At 41.9% G+C, this 21,505-nt stretch overlaps 1 protein-coding gene across 1 annotated transcript; it reads left to right on the forward strand.

Moving 5' to 3' along the window:
• The first annotated feature begins 661 nt into the window (after positions 1-661).
• LOC142142601 (angiopoietin-related protein 7-like) lies at positions 662-9,584 on the forward strand. Its single transcript, XM_075200476.1, has 6 exons — positions 662-1,185; positions 2,988-3,201; positions 4,958-5,086; positions 5,730-5,946; positions 7,032-7,227; positions 9,026-9,584. Exons 1-6 carry the CDS (start codon positions 820-822, stop codon positions 9,167-9,169), a joined length of 1,266 nt encoding a protein of 421 aa, XP_075056577.1. The 5' UTR covers positions 662-819; the 3' UTR covers positions 9,170-9,584.
• The last annotated feature ends 11,921 nt before the right edge of the window (positions 9,585-21,505 follow it).

The following is a 21,505-nucleotide window of genomic DNA, read 5'->3' on the forward strand; positions in this document are numbered from 1 at the left end:
GCACCTCGGGCATACAAACGTCCGTGCTCAACAAGAAGCGGAACTGAAGATAAGTCTGTCACTGAATATGGGTCTAGGTCCGTTCTGCTCTAACAGACAATACATCGCAGATTGTGTCCAAAACCTATTTTTTTGTTTAAATACATGAGGATGTTACTAGTGTCTACTGTGCATGACAAGCATTTTTACAGTTGCTCCTGATTGTAAACACCTTGTAGAATGTATATTCAGCCGTCACCACTAGTAATCAGCACTTGGACTAGACCTGCAGCTGGTGCTAATGATACGACATAAAAACACGTACCTGAGAGATGGCCAGAGCTTGAGTCGGATGCTAGAGCATTCACTCCATCTTGGCAGGTCCTTACTGTACAATGACTACGTGTATATGCCCATTCCCACCCCCGTTCTACCTATGAAATCATAGACTGTAGTAGGGATTCTTAGCGCTCGAAGATGAATTGGACGTTGCTGCGTTCTCAGGCGTATGGTCCGGTTCTGGGTATGTGCAGAGCGATTTTATGCAAAGTACGGCACGTATCTGCACTTACATTTGTTAATGAATAAGGCCCCTTATGTGCTCCATAGACACGATTATATTATTTTTTGACCGACTGATTTTAACCTCTTTTCTTATGTTTGTGTTTTTATAGGAGTCAGATTCAGTCCATCTTTATAATCCAGTGTGTAACGGAACCTATATTTTTCCATTATATTATGAAACTGAAGACTCACAATTGTCAGATTTGAATTTTTTAAAGTACAGTTTTAGAAAAACATGTTTTATATTTGGTTTTATTGACGGTTTTGCTTCCCACAATGGCTACCTGCCTGCTGACGTCTACCTTAATATGGCATCTAATACAGAGCACCTTAGCTCTAAATGAAAACTCCCACCACCAGACACCACAGTCTCCGGCTCATGGTGGTGACCCCGGAGTAACGCGGTGCGGGGAATACAGCAATCAGGTCCTGGCAAATGGAAGGTGTAAGATCATTGCCACGCTGCCTCACCAAGATGGGCATCGCTGCCCAGACATGTTCCGCTGTACCGACGAGGTCATGTACTGGCTCCACGAGAACCAGGAGAGAAAGACGGAAATTCTAGAGCTCAGAGAACTCATTTCGGAGCTCCAGGAGGAGCTGAGGAACCACCGGCATCGCCTTAGAGTGTTAGAACAACAGGTAATTACTACGATTTTTCCTAGAAAGAGAAATTAAAAACAAATGAAGAAAAAAATACACTAATTTATATAAAGTAAAGAGCTTGTCTTTTTGTTCTAGCAATAAACCGGTTTATTTTGAAATATGTATTATGTCAAATGACAAGAAAACACCTTTTTCATTAATTCTTGTGTTAAAAACCTAGCAGTGAATAATAAATCAATACTAGTAATAGCTAGTTTTATGTTACTTACTCACCACACTGTAAGATGAACATTGGAGAACATGAGAGGGTTCAGAAATGGCCTCCTTATTCCTAAAAAGAATTAAACAGTTCACTTAGAAATTGAGGTTAAAAGAAATAGGTTTGTTTACTTGTTAACAAAAGGTGCCTTAGCGATGACTTCATAATGACCAGTGATTGGTCTGACAAACCTTTCGTACTAAGGACAATACAGAGGGCAAGGATATCGATTACCAATAGAAATAAGGCTGTCTCACCATAAGTGTAGGAAGGATTCTTTACTGTAAGGGTGGTTAAGCTGTGAGATTCTATACCACATCAAGTAGTGAGGACAAACTGACTAACATAATTTAAAAAATGGAGTGAATGGATTCCTTACAAAAAATTGTATCTGTTCTAGCAATAAACCGGTTTATTTTGAAATATGTACTATGTCAAATGACAAGAAAACACCTTTTTCATTAATTGTTGGATTAATTAATGGATTCCGTACAAGAAATTGTATCTGTTGGTATTATTATTAGAGGATGTTATGGGGGTTATTGATCCAGAGAAGTTATCAGTTAGACATTTTTGGGTCAGGAAGGAATCTTGTTCTCCCCAATGACGTGATTTTGGCGGCAGTCACTCTTGGAGTTTTGATTTGCCTTCCGTTGGATTAATGTAATGACTGATTTCCAGTCCTCGTACCCTATGATTGCCAGCTGCAAAAACAAGTGGTTACTCAAATGGAGAAGATATGGCTATAAGGTAAGAGATACAAAGGTACGAGCAGTATTTCAGTCTGTTAAATTTGGAGGACCTCTGAGATTAGTCCTACTTTGAGTCTCTCATGAGACAATCGTGTTTTCTCTCCCCTACTGTGATATCACAGTTGCTCTCCGGCAACAAGCCGGTACCACAGGGTGAGTGGCCTTAAAACTACAGTGATGCCCAAGGATCCTATCAAAATTTATAGGGTCATTATCAGGCAATGGGGAAAATACAGTCACCAATCGCACTAGGAGGCTGCATTTGGCCAGAAACAATCTTCCCATTTGACAGGAGAGACAAGCGAATTTTGTCCAAGTGTGTCCAATTATACGATGATTCTGGTATTTGACTTTAAGATGGAGGCAGGATTGATCTGTGTGTACGGGCAGTTTTTACTCTTTGAATATCCTTTAGTTAACAAAAGATGTCCTCTCCCTGAGGTAGCTGTGATCCTAATCCTAATTGTTTCTTTGCCTAATTGTGCCTCATTCATAGGAATCCATTTCTAGGGGTAGGATCCATTGTGGTCTGAGGAAACTAACACGGAGGGATAACCAATTTTCTAAACAACCATGTTCTAAAGTGTTCTAAAATTGACACTGTAGTGAAAGATATTGTGACAAAAGTCACCAAAGATAAGGATAATTTACCTGTAAAATAGTCACAATACTCATGTATCAGTTAATTAATCCTTAAATACTATGATATGGAATTGTAAATGTTTAGAAGAACTGGTCTAAGGTAGAGTATTGTAATAGGTATATATGTATTTATACAGGACAGCATATCTGCCTAATACTTTATATCCATCATTTTATCCTTGTAGCCAGAGGAAGATAATTATAACTCTACCGTGATGCACAGAGTTCACAGTCTGGAGATTTGGGCTAGAGAGAGCAGCACCCTGCAACGCCTGCAAGCCAACGCCATCCATGACATCCAGACTCAGGTCCGCAACCTGTCCTTGTTGGTGAACAGTAGGAACTCGTCATGCCCAGTTCCTGCAGCATTGAGAGCTCAGCAATTGGCGAACTCAGCAGGTAGAAATATTGGTGTGGTGTGCTGTTTTTCTTTCTGTACCAGACTATGGTAGAATTGAGAATTGGCGTCAGTGGTGGGATTAGGCACTAAGTGAAAGTTGGCAAAATCCACTCCTCTCCCATGTCCCTAAGAAAACAGAAAGAGACAAAATACAAGAGAAAATAGGCATAAAAAGAGAAAATCGAAATATAGCAGAAAAGATAAAAAGGATAGAAGAAAGGAAATGAAAAAATGAGAGAGGATTACTGAACAGGGAAAATGATACATATGAAAGATTTGTAAGGTCCCCCAGATCACTGTAGCCATGGCCAGTAGATAAAAGGAGGGTACCTAAAACAGGGAAATAGACAAAACAAATGCAGAGGGGAAAACCAAAGTCCCTGCCGATGAGAGGAGCTTACAATCTAGTGAGAAAAGGGAAGTCATGTGACAAGAGGTGTCAGAGTGGAGATTGGGACATTTATTAGGGTGCATTAGTGTGGGTAGTAGAGGTGGAAGTAGGTCCAGAAAGGGAGGTTTGTTTTCAGAGAACAGTTAAAGATTTGAAAGTTGAGAAATCAGTGAAAGGGAGAAGGAGTGTTGTAGTGAGAGCATTGTAGGTGACGTGAGTATTTGAGCCAATGTAGGATTTACAGAGTGGTCTGGTGGATGCAGAGAAGCCAGTGATGAAGAACGGTTTTACCACAGCATTTAGGGTGGACTAAAGTTTGGACAAATGGAGGCGGAAAATGCCAGATAGGAGGAGATTCTGCTTGCCGGCTCACACATGCACTTCCAGGTCCATATTCGTTAAAAAAAAAGAATAATAAAGATTTAGAATATATATGTACAGGGGCAAATGCAGTATTTGTAGAGGGGGGTTTCCACACCACGCCGCCAGTGGGCGTGACCAGCATGCATGGGGGCATGGCTATAATATTAGACAGTGCTTGGCTGCTGTCCAGCTCTTCCTATCCCCATAATATACATGGGCAATGCTGCCTGCACTACTGTTAGGTGCACACAGCTCTCCCTTTTCAAGCAGAGCCGTGTGAAGCGGGGGCAGGGTCCAGCCACCTCAATTATACAGTGCCCCAGGCTTGGAGGGGGTTTCCAGGCACTAGGAAACCTCCCCTCAGTTTGCCTATGATGTATATATATATATATATATATTTCATTTTGTCTAAAAAGGGGAAAAATAGGTAAAAAAAGACCTTGTTAACTAAACCTTACAGGAACCCCGGTGAGAATTACTGCCAGCCACAGTCTTCGCTGGTCAGGGGACTTCATTAAATATGGATAAGCTCTAAATCTGTCGAAAAACTCCTGCATTAAGGATTTTTCTCCTTTTGATAAATAGACCACTTTTATTTATTATTATTAAGCTTATTGACCCAATAGTGACGGGTATGTGCCCAAAGCCTTTATAATCTTCAAAGGGAAAGGTTTCTGGGTTACAGTTTATTTTTATTAAAAATATTACAATAAAGGAAGAAAACTCCATCACACTCCAGGGATACAACACAACAAATGCTTTCCCTGGACTTGTAGCAAAATAGTTTCACCGGGACAACATACCCTCAACGGCACACCGGGTAAGTCCTCACCCACTGGCCCCAGGAGGGCATTAATAGGACTGGGTGGACCACCCCATAATCTGGCCAAGACAAGACCTAAGGGTAAATGTGTTATAACTTGCACTCTAGCCATTTCTGGTTATAATAGAATAATTACATTTCTATTATTCTAATAATAAATCTACCTATACATTTACAGAGGCAGACCTCTGCCACACCGACTGTTCAAACCTCTACTACGATGGGATCCGCACCTCGGGAGCTTATACGTTACTGCCATCTAGTGGTGGGAACCCGACAGAAGTTTTCTGCGACATGGACACTGAAGGTAATTGGGTGAATGTAACCCCGGCCAATTAGTGATTAGCGTCCATCTGTCTTGTGCAAGTTAGACAATGAAAGCAAGTGTCCGGTTGGTTGATGAATGCATATAAGATAATAAGTAATTGTGTGCATGAGTTTTCGCTATGTTTAAAAGGTTATTACTCAACATTCAGTTGTTACTCTCCTGGCATGTTGTGTGCAATGTCAGGAGCTCAGGATGCAAATAAAAAGAGGAGACAGACTGAGCGTCACTCCCGAAATCTAAAATGCAAAGCCTCCTATTACTGATGGTTCCCTCTAAGCTTAGCATTTTGGAAATTATAGTGTTAAAATTGGCCTTTCCATGTGGAAAAATAAAAGAGTTGCGCAGGGTTGCTCTGAACAGCGGTACCATTCTCAGTGTGACCTGTAAGATAATTTCTTCATATTTCGTCATGCAATCACATATGTCAGTGTACATAGGTAAAATATAAATAATAAGTAATACTGGGTGATATTGAAAACTTCTATCACACAGTTTACCACTATGGCTTTTCTACCTTTGGTAAATAGACCCCATAGTTTCATAGCAATTGTCTCAAAGCAATCATTCGTTCATGGGCAATTAGAGATCAATAACTTTAGATATGGTGATGATTTTCCGGAAGGTGGAGGGTGGACGATTATACAACGGCGTCAGGATGGATCGGTCAACTTCAACCGGACCTGGAAAGAGTATAAAGAAGGTTTCGGAGAGGTCGACGGCGAGTTTTGGCTGGGAAACGAGAAGATCCACAAGATGACGCGCGGCGGGGGGTATTCACTGCGCATTGACCTGGAGGACTGGAGCGGTCAGCAAAAATACGCTCTCTACAGGGAGTTCAGGCAAGTAATAATACTAAGGTAATAATACTAATGTGGGAATAGATAAAAGAAGTAGACTTTATATAAGAGGTTTGATTGCTTGTGGCAGGGGGACTGTACTGTTGTACATTTACTTGAATGTCAGAATAACTTTGTCTACTCATTCAGGATTTGCTCACAGTGTATAATCACTGACTTAGATCAACATATAAAGTCCCTGTATCAGTAGCGTAGTCTATAGCAGATCTCTACATCTGTTACTCCATATCTTTATATACATAAGCACTAATGGGGCAGGGAGTGGGGCTAATGATTACATTTTCTCTATAATGCACTGCGTAATATGTAGGCGCTATAAAAACAGATAATAATAATTTATTTGCCCCTAACAATAGACTAGAAAAAATCCGTTAGTTAAACAGAGCAAAGTATTTCACATAATTATAAGTTATAAGCTCTCCGCGTTTATGCAGCAACGTTTATATGGCATAACTTCAATATATATATATATATATCTAATATATAAATGTCTAGGGGCGTGTGTTAGTCTGTCTGTCTGTGTGTGTGTGTGTGTGGAAAAAAGAAAACCAAGCTGCAGCGCCACCTGCTGGGCGGAGTTATACACTGACCTACTAAATTCTTAGTGTATGTGTAAAAAAAAATTCAGAAAGGGCTGAAATTTGGTATACTAAGATGTTTTTAATTTGTTAATTTAATTTGTTAATTGTTAAAAGTGTTTATAAAGATTTAAAAAATATATATATATATATATATTTCTTGAAGGAGAAGTGACAGTTGGGAGTGGTTGGTGGTTGCCGGGGGTGACAGTGGGGAGTGGTTGGTGGTTGCCGGGGGTGACAGTGGGGAGTGGTTGGTGGTTGAGGCCTGGGCTATGGCCCAAATGCATGACACTAACACTAACTTACAATATATATATATATTTATTTGTACATATCTAATACCCACAGTTATTAATGTTCAATTTAATAACAACTATATTTAGATGCTTCTCCTGTGTTCATTTATCTCTGCTGCATCAATTCCATATTGCATTTAACATGATTTTACTGCAATGGAGTCAGAGGTTCTGGGTGATTATTTTGCAGCATAGAAGATGAAACCAACGACTACCGCCTGCACGTGTCTGGACCCAGCGGGACCGCGGAGGACTCCTTCGCCTGGTACCACAACAGAAAGAGCTTCAGTACCCCGGAGTCAGGGAACCTGTGCGCAGAGATTTCTCACGGAGGCTGGTGGTACCACGAGTGTTTTTACGCTAACCTCAATGGGGTCTACTACCTGGTAAGTGCATAGATATTATATATTACTCCCAAATGATTTCCAATACAAGGAACCAATCAAGATAAAACCAAGCTCTGGGGAACAATAAATAACTGTCCCATGAACAAAAGTCTTGAATGCAGCACAATATTTATTTTCCTTTAGGCCAATCACCGTTCAATTCGCAACAGGAACTTATTAATTTTGCCACCCGTGACCCTTCTGATTGCCGTGTACTGAAAGGTGATTGACACTTACATTCCCATTTATATTTTCTGCATAACAGACAGACCCAGGAAGCGAGGAAGGATTTAGGCCGTTTTGTTCCCTTTAGACTGTGCGACCAATAAGACCGTTCAAATCGAATTTTTGAATCCTTTGTCTATATCTATGTGGTGGTCGTCTCGTCATCATGACCTCACAGAGAATTGGCAGCAAAAATGTTGCCTGAAAGGATGACTAAAAACATGTTCACCAAAATGAGGTTGTAGTATTGTCAGTCGTATGTAGCTTCAGATACATATAACTTGTCAGTGGCGTAACTACTGTTGGTGCACCGGGGCCTGTGGAAAAAAAAGGACTGCTGCAGGCAGATGCAGAGGGTCGAGGGCCCCGGTTCCCGCCTCCCTGCAGCGGGGCCCACAGCTCGCTAGTTCCGCCTCTGCAACTTGTAATCAGGACCTCCAAGATAAATTAAGGGAGTCCGGTACTGGAACTTCTTGGGGCCCCTTCCATAGCCCCAGATGGAGGCGGGATCACACCAGGTTGGTGACTCCTCCCACCAGTAATTTATATCTTCTCTCCCTACCCTTCTTGGTGCCCCTGCTTGTAATCCAGCAGAAAGGAAAATTTCATTAGGCATATGGGGCGTGCAAAGATACACACCCTGAGTCTTATATTAAAGATACGTGTTAAAATCAGATGCGCCTCTAAGGGGTGTGGTTGCCTTGAATCTTCACGACCTCACTGTACTCAGTTTTCACGTGAAGGCCCCCGACACGCCTCTCCAAGTACAAAGGGCCACAAGTGGGGCAGCGCGGTGGCTAAGTGGTTGGACTGTGTGTGTGTGTATGTATGTGTGTGTCTATGTGTGTGTGTGTCTATGTGTGTGTGTGTGTGTGTGTGTGTGTGAGTGTGTGTGTGTCTATGAGTGTGTGTGTGTGTGTCTGTGTGTGTATGTGTGTGTGTATGTGTCTGTGTGTGTCTGTGTCTGTGTGTGTGTGTGTGTGTGTGTGTGTGTGTCTTGTGTGTATGTGTCTGTGTGTGTATGTATGTGTGTGTGTGTGTGTGTGTGTGTGCTAAGGAAATTAGACTGTAAGCCCCAATGGGGCAGGGACTGATGGGAGTTCTCTGTACAGCGCTGCGGAATTGGTGGTGCTATAAAAATAACTGATGATGACGATGAAGTCGAAGACACATCAACTCTACATAGGGCCACATTTTGAAATCTCCACAGGGATAGAAACTACTTTAACATGCGCACAGGCAATCAGCAGAAAAACGAGAAGCAATAATTTGCAAATCAAACTAGTAGAAGATATGAAACACAAAAAACGTTCCATTTAGTTGACCCCATTTAGGACTTAATCCCATCATTGTATACTGTCCGTCTGTTTTCTAATGTATTTTGTAACAATGTAACAACATTGGTAAAGACATCGCACAGGGTCATTGTTTTGCTGCCTGACCCGGAATTCTCTCCATTGTTACTTTGATACAAATCTCTCCAGTGATGTTAGTAATAGTCAGACTTGTTTCTTAATAGAGTGTAAGGATGCTGGACAGTTACTATGTATTCAGTCATTACTTTTATTTCCAGGGGGGTAGATATGTCAAAGATCGCAGGACGATGGGCCCGGACGGTGTTGTGTGGTACAGCTGGAAGAACACAGATTATTACTCACTGAAGAAAGTTTCTATGATGATTCGGCCACGAACGTTCCGCGCCCACGTGTCTCCGTAGAAACCATGATCTACCAGTCCTCTCAGCTCCGGTTCATTGTGTTTTTAGATTGTAGAATATCAAGGACACAGACTGAGTATACTAGAAGCTGATAGAAGTAAAAGATGAAGTGTGATGGAAAAGTGTCTGAGAACAAAGCACAAAACATTGGGAAGATAGACTCTTACAACCGATATTACACAAAGTACGTGTGGCCAATGTGATACAATGCAAAAAGATTCAAATACAAAATGACAAGATATAAATAAGTTGGGATCAGGCTGCAGATATTAGATAGGGTCCAGCATGGAACAGGGAAATAGGACATCAGGGGCAAACGCAGGATTTGTAGAGGGGGGTTTCCACACCACAACATTAGTGGGCGTGGCCAGCATGCATGGGGATGTGGCTATAATTTTAGACAGTGCTTGGCTGCTCTCCAACTCTTCCTATCCACATAATATACATGGGCAATGCTGAGTGCACTACTGTTAGGTGCACACAGCTCTCCATTTTCAAGCAGAGCTGTGTAAAGCGGGGGCAGGGTCCATCCACATCAATTATACAGTGCCCCAGGCTTGGAGGGGGGTTTCCAGGCCCTAGGAAACCCCCCTTCCTCGGTTTGCCTGTGGACATATAGGAGAATCATTTATTTTGCATTATATTTACACTTACTATGCGTCACAGTCTTTTTCAGGATATTACCAGGTTTTGCTGCCAGAAATATTTCAATATAACTAGAAGGCAGACTTCTGTTGCTGTGCAATAAATGTCAAAAATAGAGGGAATAACATTCTCTCTACTGCATTTGGCATCTTAAAGAAACAATTGTCTTTCATAGACAGAGTCATTAAGGAAAGTAAGGCAAAAAAAAGGAGCAAATGTTCTCCGGGATAAACCATGTCACAATGCAAGGGGTGCAAATTAGTTTATTATTTTGCACTTAAGTGAAATACTCGCTGTTTTTTCATATAGCACACACATACTTGATAGCTTTATTCTTACACTGAAATTTAAAGTTGGTATAAGATATGCCCTACCCCAAATAATAATCTATCCCCACATTTTAAATTTACCCCCCCCCCCCCCCCCTCCAATGCAACATGGTTTTGCCCAGGTGCAAAGTTACTAATTTTTATGCTTTGCTCTCCTTAATGACTCAGGCTCAGAGGGCGCTGTCTAACACTAAGGGCTGAATTTACTATAGGTCAAACTGCTACTTAGAAGGCAGAAAAACACAGTTTAACAAACCACCACTTTACAGATAGTCATCCCGATTTTTATCGTGATAAAAATACAAGCAGTTAGATTTACTAAGCCGCTGCAGAACATAACAGGTGGCACCGCTGACATACACATTATGGGGGCAATCATTATTTATTGATTAAGGGGCAAAAAAAAAATTTCATTATTTTTACGATGAAATATTATTGTATTACCGTATATACTCGAGTATAAGTCGACCCGAATATAAGCCGAGGCACCTAATTTTACCACAAAAAAGTGGGAAAACTTATTGACTCGAGTATAAGCCTAGGGTGGGAAATGCAGCAGCTACTGGTAAATTTCAAAAATAAAAATATCGGGGGGTGGCTTCTATGCATTAGATAAATACATATACAGCTATTATTACCTAATGAGGGGAGACAGAGAGAGAGAGAGAGAGAGAGAGAGACAGAGAGATTGATTAACCTACTAGTATGTTGCCACAGGGAAGAGAAAAAAATAATTATTCCTTTACAGCACTGGCTAACCAGTCAGTAAGTTCTAGCACGTCAGTGTTACTACAAACTACTGTACATCTCCCTGACCTGCAGCTACATTACATTTTCTCTTTTGGACTGAAGACTATTCTGGTGTGTACAGAGCAAAGGAAAGATTAGAAAGCTATAACTGTTTAAGATTTAGTTTTGCACTTTATATAAAGTAATATTATACATTTTGCACATTCCAGCCTCCCTACAGCCACTGCAAGCGCAAAGATTGTTGCAAAAAAAAAAAAAAAAATGTTTCAAGAAATGAAAACATTCAGCAATCAATAGAGCCCACACATCAGAAGGAATAGCAGTGACAATGAAAATGTCCATATTTAAATATAAATGGACTTCTGTGGTTGAAACCTATGTGGATATGATGAAGTGTTCAGCAGACATGATTCATTTATTTAAGTGTCCTGTTTGAAAGCCAGACAAGAGATTTTCAACGGGCAAGAATAGATTTACCTGATACTTGTGTGCGTTTGCCGAGCACTACCTATCATGGCAGACTAAATGGATGTTGGAGAACATTGTTACTTGTGTCATATCTGCCAGAAACATGCCAATGAAAATCCCTCCTTGATGTGTACATGGCTGGAACACGCGTCTACTAATCGTACTGGGTCATGAATGTCACCCTATAGTGCTCACTCAAAGGCTCACTCAGTCTAGTCTGACAAATCCATAACAGTTATTAATCTTCAGTACAATATATTAGGAATGTTCAGCCTTTTACTTACTTACCTGGTCTCCGGTCCCTCAGCTCTTTACTTCCGCAGTGGAACGCATGTGCGTTCCAATGACAGGAAGTTCGGCATTTGGAACGCAAACTTGCGGAAGTAAAGAGCTGAGGGACCGGAGACCAGGTAAGTTCATTCGTGTATAAGCCGAGGGGGGACTTTTTCAGCATAAAAAATGTGCTGAAAAAGTCGGCTTATACACGAGTATATACGGTATATTATGAATATATACTTATATTAACTGGGCAATACTAGTGTTAATGGAGGGGTATAATTATTTCTGATGCACACACGTGGCACTACATGATACCTCCATAATATAATACAATAGTATCGGCCCATTAATTTAATGAAAAATGTATTTTCCCCCCATAAGTTAATTATAAATTAATTTTGCCCCTTAATCAATAAGTAATGAGAGCCCCCATATTTTATAAATCAATGGTGCCTTGTCTTATGTTCTCAATAACAGATGTCTAGCCAATCAGAAGCAGGCATTAAGGAATACTTTTCTTATAGCGGGTTTTGACTAACCCGGCGGTTTAACTGTTTTCAATCCGCCACACATCGCTAGGCGTTTACCATCCCAGCCTATAGTTAATGTTGCGGTTTGGCGTACTACACCACCGGCGATGTGTGGCAGTTTAAAATTGCCCCCTACCATGATTTTTAGTAAATCTACCCCTAAGGGGTTGATTGATCAAACATTCTAAAAAAGAAAACAGGAGTTGTTGCTCATAGCAACCAATCATACTATCAATTACCAAGTATATTCTAAAAGAGGATGGTTAGAATCTGATTGGCTGCTATGGGCAACACCTTCACTTTCCTTTTTAGTAGGTTTTGATCGATCTACCCCATTTAGGCATCCTGGTTTGAATCCCAGAAATCCAAGAAATTTGTTTGTGTTTTAACCTTGCTAGAGGAAATGCATTATATCTGATGTATACATCTGATACAATAAGCCTTTGTTTAGGAAGTCTTTTGTGTATCCTGGTGTAAGGAAATGCCTTGTTTGGGGTTTTACAACTTTTCCTAGGGAATTCTTTTCTTTGGAGGAAATGTGTATTCTGCAACTGTTGGAAGAAAGGACCCATGTTAATTAGACCTTTTGATGTATGAGGGTCTAGCACCTGAAGACATAGGAAGATTTAATTAGACTGATGTTAGATTTCCTGTGTCCAAAATAAGATGCAGGAAATCACAGCGAGTTTTGGGATATCACAGATAATCGTAAATATTGTTAGCTTTGCATTACCTGTAAATTCATGTTTGGGTAAACAAGTTGCATCCTGATTCTAAAAATAGCCCGTGAGGCTGTGTTCAAATCTGTATAAAAGCACTGTCGTGTACTGAAAAGTATCATTCTGATGTTCCATCTGACCTGACCACTGATACCTTTAATCAGTGGAACTGTCCTTGCCAGGACACTTGAGCGCAATAAACATCACTCTCTGCTTCAAGACCCTGCTTGACAACTTTTTCAATATTGCTGTAATCCTGTGACCTACAGATTAGACCCTAAATCTAATCCGTCCTCCGGCTGCCCTAAAATTAGAAACCAGCTCCTAGTACCAATGCTCTGCCCGCTACCCAGCAGCTCTGGCCAGTGTAATAGGCCAGGGGGGATCCATCTACAGCACCCTGATCCATAGTAAGCGGTCAAGGGTACCAGCCCCAGTGTACCAGCACGGGAGCACACTAGCAGGGACAGTTACCCAGAAGGAACGTGGTTCTGGATGCCATAAAGGAGTCCAGTGGTGGCAGCAGGCTCCTCCTACTGTGAAAGGAGCGGCGTATTCGGAATAACGAAAGGGGACGGTGGCAAAGTAAGCCCAACCAGTTCCCAGCAACAACAGACAGGGTGACATAGGCAGTCCATCCTGTCACAGGCCCAATATAGCATTAGAGTGATTATTGTTCCAAAGCCCATTGTATCGTTTCATTTGATTTTTAAACTGAACTAACAATGTTGCTCAACAATGGAACAATTCGTTCCAATCCTGCAGTGTGTAAGCACTCAGGACCGGCAGTGTCCATAGATCTCTATGGAATGTGCAGGGTCACAATCTTTTCATCTGATGGTTATGACAGATGAAGAGCACAGATCAGAGGGTAAATCATGTAAAATGTGTATAGTGTGTACACAGGAATCAGCATGCTGATGGGGTTTTTTTACTGTCCTTGGTAAAATCGTTAAAGATGTCGCATTAGGAGAAATTTTCTGTAGTGTGTACCCAGCCCCAGATTAGCATCAGAAATGATGAGGCATGGGGATTAAAATGACAGTCATCATCATCATCTTTTTATATAGGGCCGCTAATTCCGCAGCGATGTACAGCGAACACACTCACATCAGTCCCTGCACCATTGAAGCTACAGTTTAAATTCCCTAACATACACACAGACAGACCAAGTCCTTTTGTAACACAATTGAACAGCAATAAACATTACATGCAGAGTATCAGATGCAGATTTATCGGGTTCAGAATAAGATGCAGATTCATTAGAATCAGAATAATATGCAGATGACTCTGTTATCAACAGGGAGAAACGCAGGATACAGAAAGTCCAAATATCAGAGGAGTACATTAACGTTAATCAGCAGTCGTGGTACAGTGGAATGTCACAGTGTACTTACCAGCAGTATATAACAAAGACCAGAGTATTCAAAGTATTCTTAGACAGACCCAGAGTCCCTCAGAACAGTCGACCACAATAGCACATGATGCAGGACAAAAGGCAATGCAAATTCTCAACACTCCAATTGGATTGAGTGGAACTATACAACTGAGATGTAACACCAGACGTCAGAAAACAGAACGGTTTGTATCAATGGTAATTGTAGCGTAGGTCCAGCTTTCTCAGGACACCACCAGCCAGGAATGGAGCACTGAGTATTTGGCAGCCAGGGATCAGAACCAGAATTATAGTCAGACATAGCCAGGGATCAGAGCCAGAATCGCAGTCAGACGTAGCCAGGGATCAGAGCCAGAATCATAGATGTAGCCAGGGATCAGAACCAGAATCATAGTCAGACGTAGCCAGGGTTTAGAGCCAGAATCGTAGTCAGACGTAGCCAGGGATCAGAACCAGAATCAGAACCATAATCATAGTCAGATGCAGCCAGGGATCAGAGCCAGAATCGTAGTCAGACGTAGCCAGGGATCAGAACCAGAATCATAGTCAGACGCAGCCAGGGATCAGAGCCAGAATCGTAGTCAGACGTAGCCAGGGATCAGAACCAGAATCATAGTCAGACGTAGCCAGGGATCAGAACCAGAATCATAGTCAGACGTAGCCAGGGATCAGAACCAGAATCATAGTCAGACGTAGCCAGGGATCAGAACCAGAATCATAGTCAGACGTAGCCAGGGATCAGAACCAGAATCATAGTCAGATGTAGGTAGGGATTAGAACCAGAATCGTAGTCGGACATAGCCAAGGGTCAGAACCAGAATCATAGTCAGACGTACCCAGGGATCAGAACCAGAATCATAGTCAGACGTAGCCAGGGATCAGAACAAGAATCATAGTCAGACGTAGCCAGGGATCAGAACAAGAATCATAGTCAGATGTAGGTAGGGATTAGAACCAGAATCGTAGTCGGACATAGCCAAGGGTCAGAACCAGAATCATAGTCAGATGTAGCCAAGGGTCAGAACCAGAATCGTAGTCAGATGTAGCCAGGGATCAGAACCAGAATCGCAGTCAGACATAGCCAGGGATCAGAACCAGAATCGCAGAGATTCAATCTCATCAGGCTCAGTACCAAGGGATTGGCGAATAGCAGATGTGGTGCCGTTGTTTAAAAAGAGGACGAGATCACAACCAGAGAATTATAGACCTGCAAGCCTGACATCAATAGTGGGGAAACTACTGGAAGGTATTTTAAGGGACAGTATTCAGGATTACTTGGTACGCAATAAAATTAATAGTGGGAATCAACATGGATTTGTGAGGGATAGGTCATGTCAAACTAATCTAATTAGTTTCTACGAGGAAGTTAGTGGGAACTTAGACCAGGGCAGGACAGTAGATGTGGTCTACTTAGATTTTGCAAAGGCCTTTGATCCAGTGCCACACAAGAGGTTGGTTTACAAAATAAGGGAACTGGGTCTAGAAATCAAAATTTGTACTTGGATCGAAAACTGGTTAGAGAATAGGGAACAGAGAGTTGTGATAAATGGAACATTTTCTAATTGGTCAAAGGTCTTAAGTGGAGTACCTCAAGGTTCCGTGCTGGGACCACTCCTTTTTAATATATTTATTAATGACCTTGGTGATGGTTTAGAGAGTAAAGTTTCTATTTTTGCAGATGACACTAAACTCTGTAACGTAATAAAATCAGAGCAAGATGTAGCTTCTCTACAGAGGGACTTAAATAAACTGGAGGATTGGGCGGCTAAATGGAATATGAGGTTTAACACAGATAAATGTAAGGTTATGCATTCAGGGATCAAAAACAAGAACGCAATCTATAAATTAAATGGAATTAATTTGGGAGAATCTATAATGGAAAAGGATTTGGGAGTGCTCGTAGACAGTAGACTTAGCAATAGTGCTCAATGTCAAGCAGCAGCTGCAAGGGCAAACAAAGTATTGGCATGCATAAAAAGGGGCATAGATGCAAGGGAAGACAGTGTAATTTTGCCACTGTATAAATCGTTGGTAAGACCTCATCTTGAATATGCAGTACAGTTCTGGGCACCACTCTATAAAAAAGATAATTTGGAACTAGAAAGGGTTCAGAGAAGGGCGACAAAATTGATAAAGGGTATGGAGTCATTAAGTTATGAGGAAAGGTTAGCCAGTTTAGGCATGTTTACTTTAGAAAAGAGGCGTCTAAGGGGAGATATGATTACTATGTACAAATACATTAGGGGTCAATACAGAGAGCTTTCATGGGAACTTTTTACCCCAAGGACCATACACAGGACACATGGTCATCCCCTAAGGTTAGAGGAGAGGAAATTTCACAACCAGCAAAGGAAGGGGTTCTTTACAGTAAGGGCAGTCAAGATATGGAATTCATTGCCAGGGAAGGTTGTGATGGCAAATTCAATAGATATGTTTAAGAAAGGGTTAGACAAATTTTTAGCGGAAAGGTGTATCCAGGGATACGACCGTTAATTTAAAATAAAGGATAGTAGTGGATATAGGGTAAAAATTGGATTGCAATATTGAGTCTGGGGGGATTTTCAAAATTGAAACAGATGGGCGGTTGCCTACTCTGGATTAATTTCAAATATAAGTGCAGGATCGCAGGAGATCCAAAATAGGTTGAACTTGATGGACTGGTGTCTTTTTTCAACCTCATCAACTATGTTACTATGTTACATAGCCAGGGATCAGAACCAGAATCGCAGGCAGACGTAGCCAGGGATCAGAACCAGAATCATAGTCAGACGTAGCCAGGGATCAGAACCAGAATCATAGTCAGATGTAGCCAAGGGTCAGAACCAGAATCTTAGTCAGACGTAGGCATGGATAAGAACCAGAATCTTATGTAGATGTAGCCAGGGATCAGAACCAGAATCGCAGTCAGATGTAGCCTGGGATCAGAACCAGAATCATAGTCAGCCATAGCCAAGGGTCAGAACCAGAATCATAGTCAGACATAGCCAGGGATCAGAACCAGAATCGTAGTCAGACGTAGCCAGGGATCAGAACCAGAATCGTAGTCAGGCGTAGCCAGGAATCAGAGCCAGAATCGTAGTCAGACATAGCCAAGGGTCAGAACCAGAATCATTGTCAGACGTAGCCAGGGATCAGAACCACAAGCATAGTCAGATGTAGGTAGGGATTAGAGCCAGAATCGTAGTCAGACATAGCCAGGGATCAGTACCAGAATCATAGTCAGATGTAGGTAGGGATTAGAGCCAGAATCGTAGTCAGACATAGCCAGGGATCAGAACCAGAATCATAGTCAGATGTAGGTAGGGATTAGAGCCAGAATCATAGTCAGATGTAGGTAGTGATTAGAACCAGAATCGTAGTCGGACATAGCCAAGGGTCAGAACCAGAATCATAGTCAGACGTAGCCAGGGATCAGAACCAGAATCATAGTCAGACGTAGCCAGGGATCAGAACCAGAATCATAGTCAGATGTAGGTAGGGATTAGAACCAGAATCGTAGTGGGACATAGCCAAGGGTCAGAACCAGAATCATAGTCAGACGTAGCCAGGGATCAGAACCAGAATCATAGTCAGACGTAGCCAGGGATCAGAACAAGAATCATAGTCAGACGTAGCCAGGGATCAGAACAAGAATCATAGTCAGATGTAGGTAGGGATTAGAACCAGAATCGTAGTCGGACATAGCCTAGGGTTAGAACCAGAATCATAGTCAGATGTAGCCAAGGGTCAGAACCAGAATCGTAGTCAGATGTAGCCAGGGATCAGAACCAGAATCTTATTTAGATGTAGTCAGGGATCAGAACCAAAATCATAGTCAGATGTAGCCAGGGATCAGAACCAGAATCGCAGGCAGACGTAGCCAGGGATCAGAACCAGAATCATAGTCAGACGTAGCCAGGGATCAGAACCAGAATCATAGTCAGACGTAGCCAAGGGTCAGAACCAGAATCGTAGTCAGATGTAGCCAGGGATCAGAACCAGAATCTTATTTAGATGTAGTCAGGGATCAGAACCAAAATCATAGTCAGATGTAGCCTGGGATCAGAACCAGAATCGCAGGCAGACGTAGCCAGGGATCAGAACCAGAATCATAGTCAGACGTAGCCAGGGATCAGAACCAGAATCATAGTCAGACGTAGCCAGGAATCAGAACCAGAATCGTAGTGAGACGTAGCCAGGGATCAGAGCCAGAAAGCAGACTCAGAATAATACAGCAAAGGAACCAGGATGCTACCATTAGAAGGAACCAGCTATCACTGGCAAAGATGAAGTGTCAGCACAGGCCTTAAATAATACAGGCAACCAATCAGGATAATGTAGGTTACACACCTGCAATACAGCTCAGCCTAATTGAAAGCAGAGAGCTCTCATACACAGGGAAATACAGCAGAACCTGACATCTAACAGCAGAACCCTAAGACATGTAGGTAGAACACTTGCATTACATCTCCAACTACTTGAAAGGAAGCAGCTCTCACACACAGAGGGAAACAGGAGCAGAATCCGAACACTATGGCTGAACATGTGGTACAATATTTCTGTATTGCTAAACCCTAAAACTATTTTAGAGAAAAGTAGTCATCATTTGCTGCTGAAATAACCACTCGTCATGGAAATAGTCCCACATGGTGAGGTTAGAAGAAGTTAAACAAAGGTTGAAGCTGGCACACAGATGGGCAGGGTTTAGAAAGTAATTTGCTGATGTGTGGCAGGCAGGCAGAAGAAGTCAACTAGCTAAAGTTATGCAGACATATCAGCAACAATATGAGGACGAATATGTTTATGTGCAGTCCTACCTGGATCCTGAAGAGAAGAGCCAGATAGTTATATATATATATATATATATATATATATATATATATATATATATATACATGACCGTGTAGATGCTAAAATGAAAACCAATGAGTGTTTATTGTCTTTTAGCACTTCTCATGCCTGCTGGAGGACCACTAAACGCTACACCTCTCTTTAAAGTGGTAATTTATAGGTAGTGCTGAAATATCAACAGAGATAATACCGAACTCTCTTGATTGTTGTGGAAATATTATACTTATTGTTCCAAGGTTATGTACAGCAAGACATACACCAATCAGCCACAACATTGACACCACTGACAAGTGAAGTGAAGTGAATACTGATAATCTTGTTACAATGGTATCTGTTAAGGGGTGGGATGTATTAGGCAGCAATTGAACAGTCAGTTCTTGAAGCTGATGTGTTGGAAGCAGGAAAAATGGGCAAATGTAAGGATCTAAGTGACTTTGACAAGGGCCAAATTGTGATGGCTAGAGGACTGGGTCAGAGCAACTCCAAAATGGCAGGTGTTGGGGGGGTGTTCCCAGGATGCAGTGGTGAGTACCAACCAAAGTGGTCCAAGAAAGGGCAACCAGTGACAGGGTCAGGGGCCCCCAAGGCTCATTGATGCACGTGGGGAGCGCAGGTTAGCCCGTCTGGTCCAATCCCACAGAAGAGCTACTGTAGCGCAAACTGCTGAGCAATGGAAGACGTTGGCCTGGTCTGATGTGGAAGGCCGGGTGCGTCATTTACCTGGGGAAGAGATGGCACCTGGATGCATTATGGGTTGAAGGCATGACGGTGGAGGCATTGTGGTACGTTGGGCAATATTCTGCTGGGAAACCTTCCAGTCACTTACATTTTCCATACCGCCACTTCTAAATTTCACCTTCGACCACTGGATAAACATATATTTTTTGCTGCACAGAAATAGCTCACCACTGAGTCACTGTAGCCAGAGAATGTGTTAAGATAAATATAAGTGAGATCACTAAATTTAAATCTATGCGAAAGCAACACTGTAAGTTTTCTGTGTGAAAAGGATTATTTTCTCCTATTCAACACCCTATAAATATATCGATAACACGCATTTTATATATTTTTAAACACAGTTGAGTAAAGACAGGATGGAGCAGAGAAGCTAGGACCAGGGCCGGATTAAAGGGGGGGCACGTGGCACTGTGCCCCGGGTCCCCCTATGTCAGGGGGGCCCCCGGCCAGGGGTAGGCGGGCTGGACAGGAAAAAGACTATGTTGGACCGGTGTGGGGTCGGGCCCAAGGGGTAAATGTATCAAGCTGAGAGTTTCCTGGCGGGGTTTGAAAAGTGGAGATGTTGCCTATAGCAACCAATCAGATTCTATCTATCATTTATTTAGTACACTCTACAAAATGACAGTTAGAATCTGATTGGTTGCTATAGGCAACATCTCCACTTTTCAAACCCGCTGGAAAACTCTCAGCTTGATACATTTACCCCCAAGTCTCTATTACTTGGTGGCTGGCCCCTCCTCCGGGATGAGCCACCATACCATCATTGGACGCAGATCCTTCCAATCCGTCGCCCCTCACTCCCTTCCTCTATATGTAGCCTCAGAGAGACCCAGTGTCATATGGGATGTGCACCACGTGACAGGTGTGTAAAGAGCAGCAAGACCAGACAGCACATGTGGATGGAACACGGTAAGTGAGGGGGGATATTAATGTAATGTGTGTGAATGTGTGTGTGTAAAGGGGTGGGAGTATGTTCATACAATGTGTGTCAAGGGGGGGAGTATGTTAATATAATGTGTGTGTGAGTGTGTGTCGGGGAGGTATATTAATATAATGTGCGTGTTAGGGGCAATGTTAATATAATGTGTGTGGGTGGGTATATTAATATATTGTGGGAGATAGGCTATTTAATGGTGAAGTGCAGGTGGGGGCAAATTATTTAATAGGTTTTATTTTATTTGTGGGGTGATGGTGGGGCAATTTAATTTACAGCTGGGGCTATTTAATTTAATAGTGGGGCCTATCAATTTAATATGGGGTGATTGGATCTTTAATATAATGCTGGGGTGGTTTGGGACTATTAATTGAATGTGGGGCTGAGTTTGGGGAAGAGGGCTATTTGTTAATTGTGAATATGAATTATTTAATGCTGGGGGTGGTTGTGGGAAATGGCTATATTTATTAAACATAAATGCTATTAATTTATTATTGGGGCTGTTTGGAGGGAGGGAAATAGATTTATATATATAAGTGCTACGGAATATGTTGGCACTATATAAATATATGATGATGATGATATATTAAATGGAAATACAATTATTTTAATGTCAGGGCTGGTTGGAGGGAAATAAATCTATTTAGCAAATGTGAATATTATTATTTTAATGTTGGGACTGGAGGGAGGCATAATTCTAAAATGTGGGTGCTATTGA

Source organism: Mixophyes fleayi, chromosome 3 (assembly GCF_038048845.1).
Source record: "Mixophyes fleayi isolate aMixFle1 chromosome 3, aMixFle1.hap1, whole genome shotgun sequence".
NCBI classification, from domain to species: domain Eukaryota; kingdom Metazoa; phylum Chordata; class Amphibia; order Anura; family Limnodynastidae; genus Mixophyes; species Mixophyes fleayi.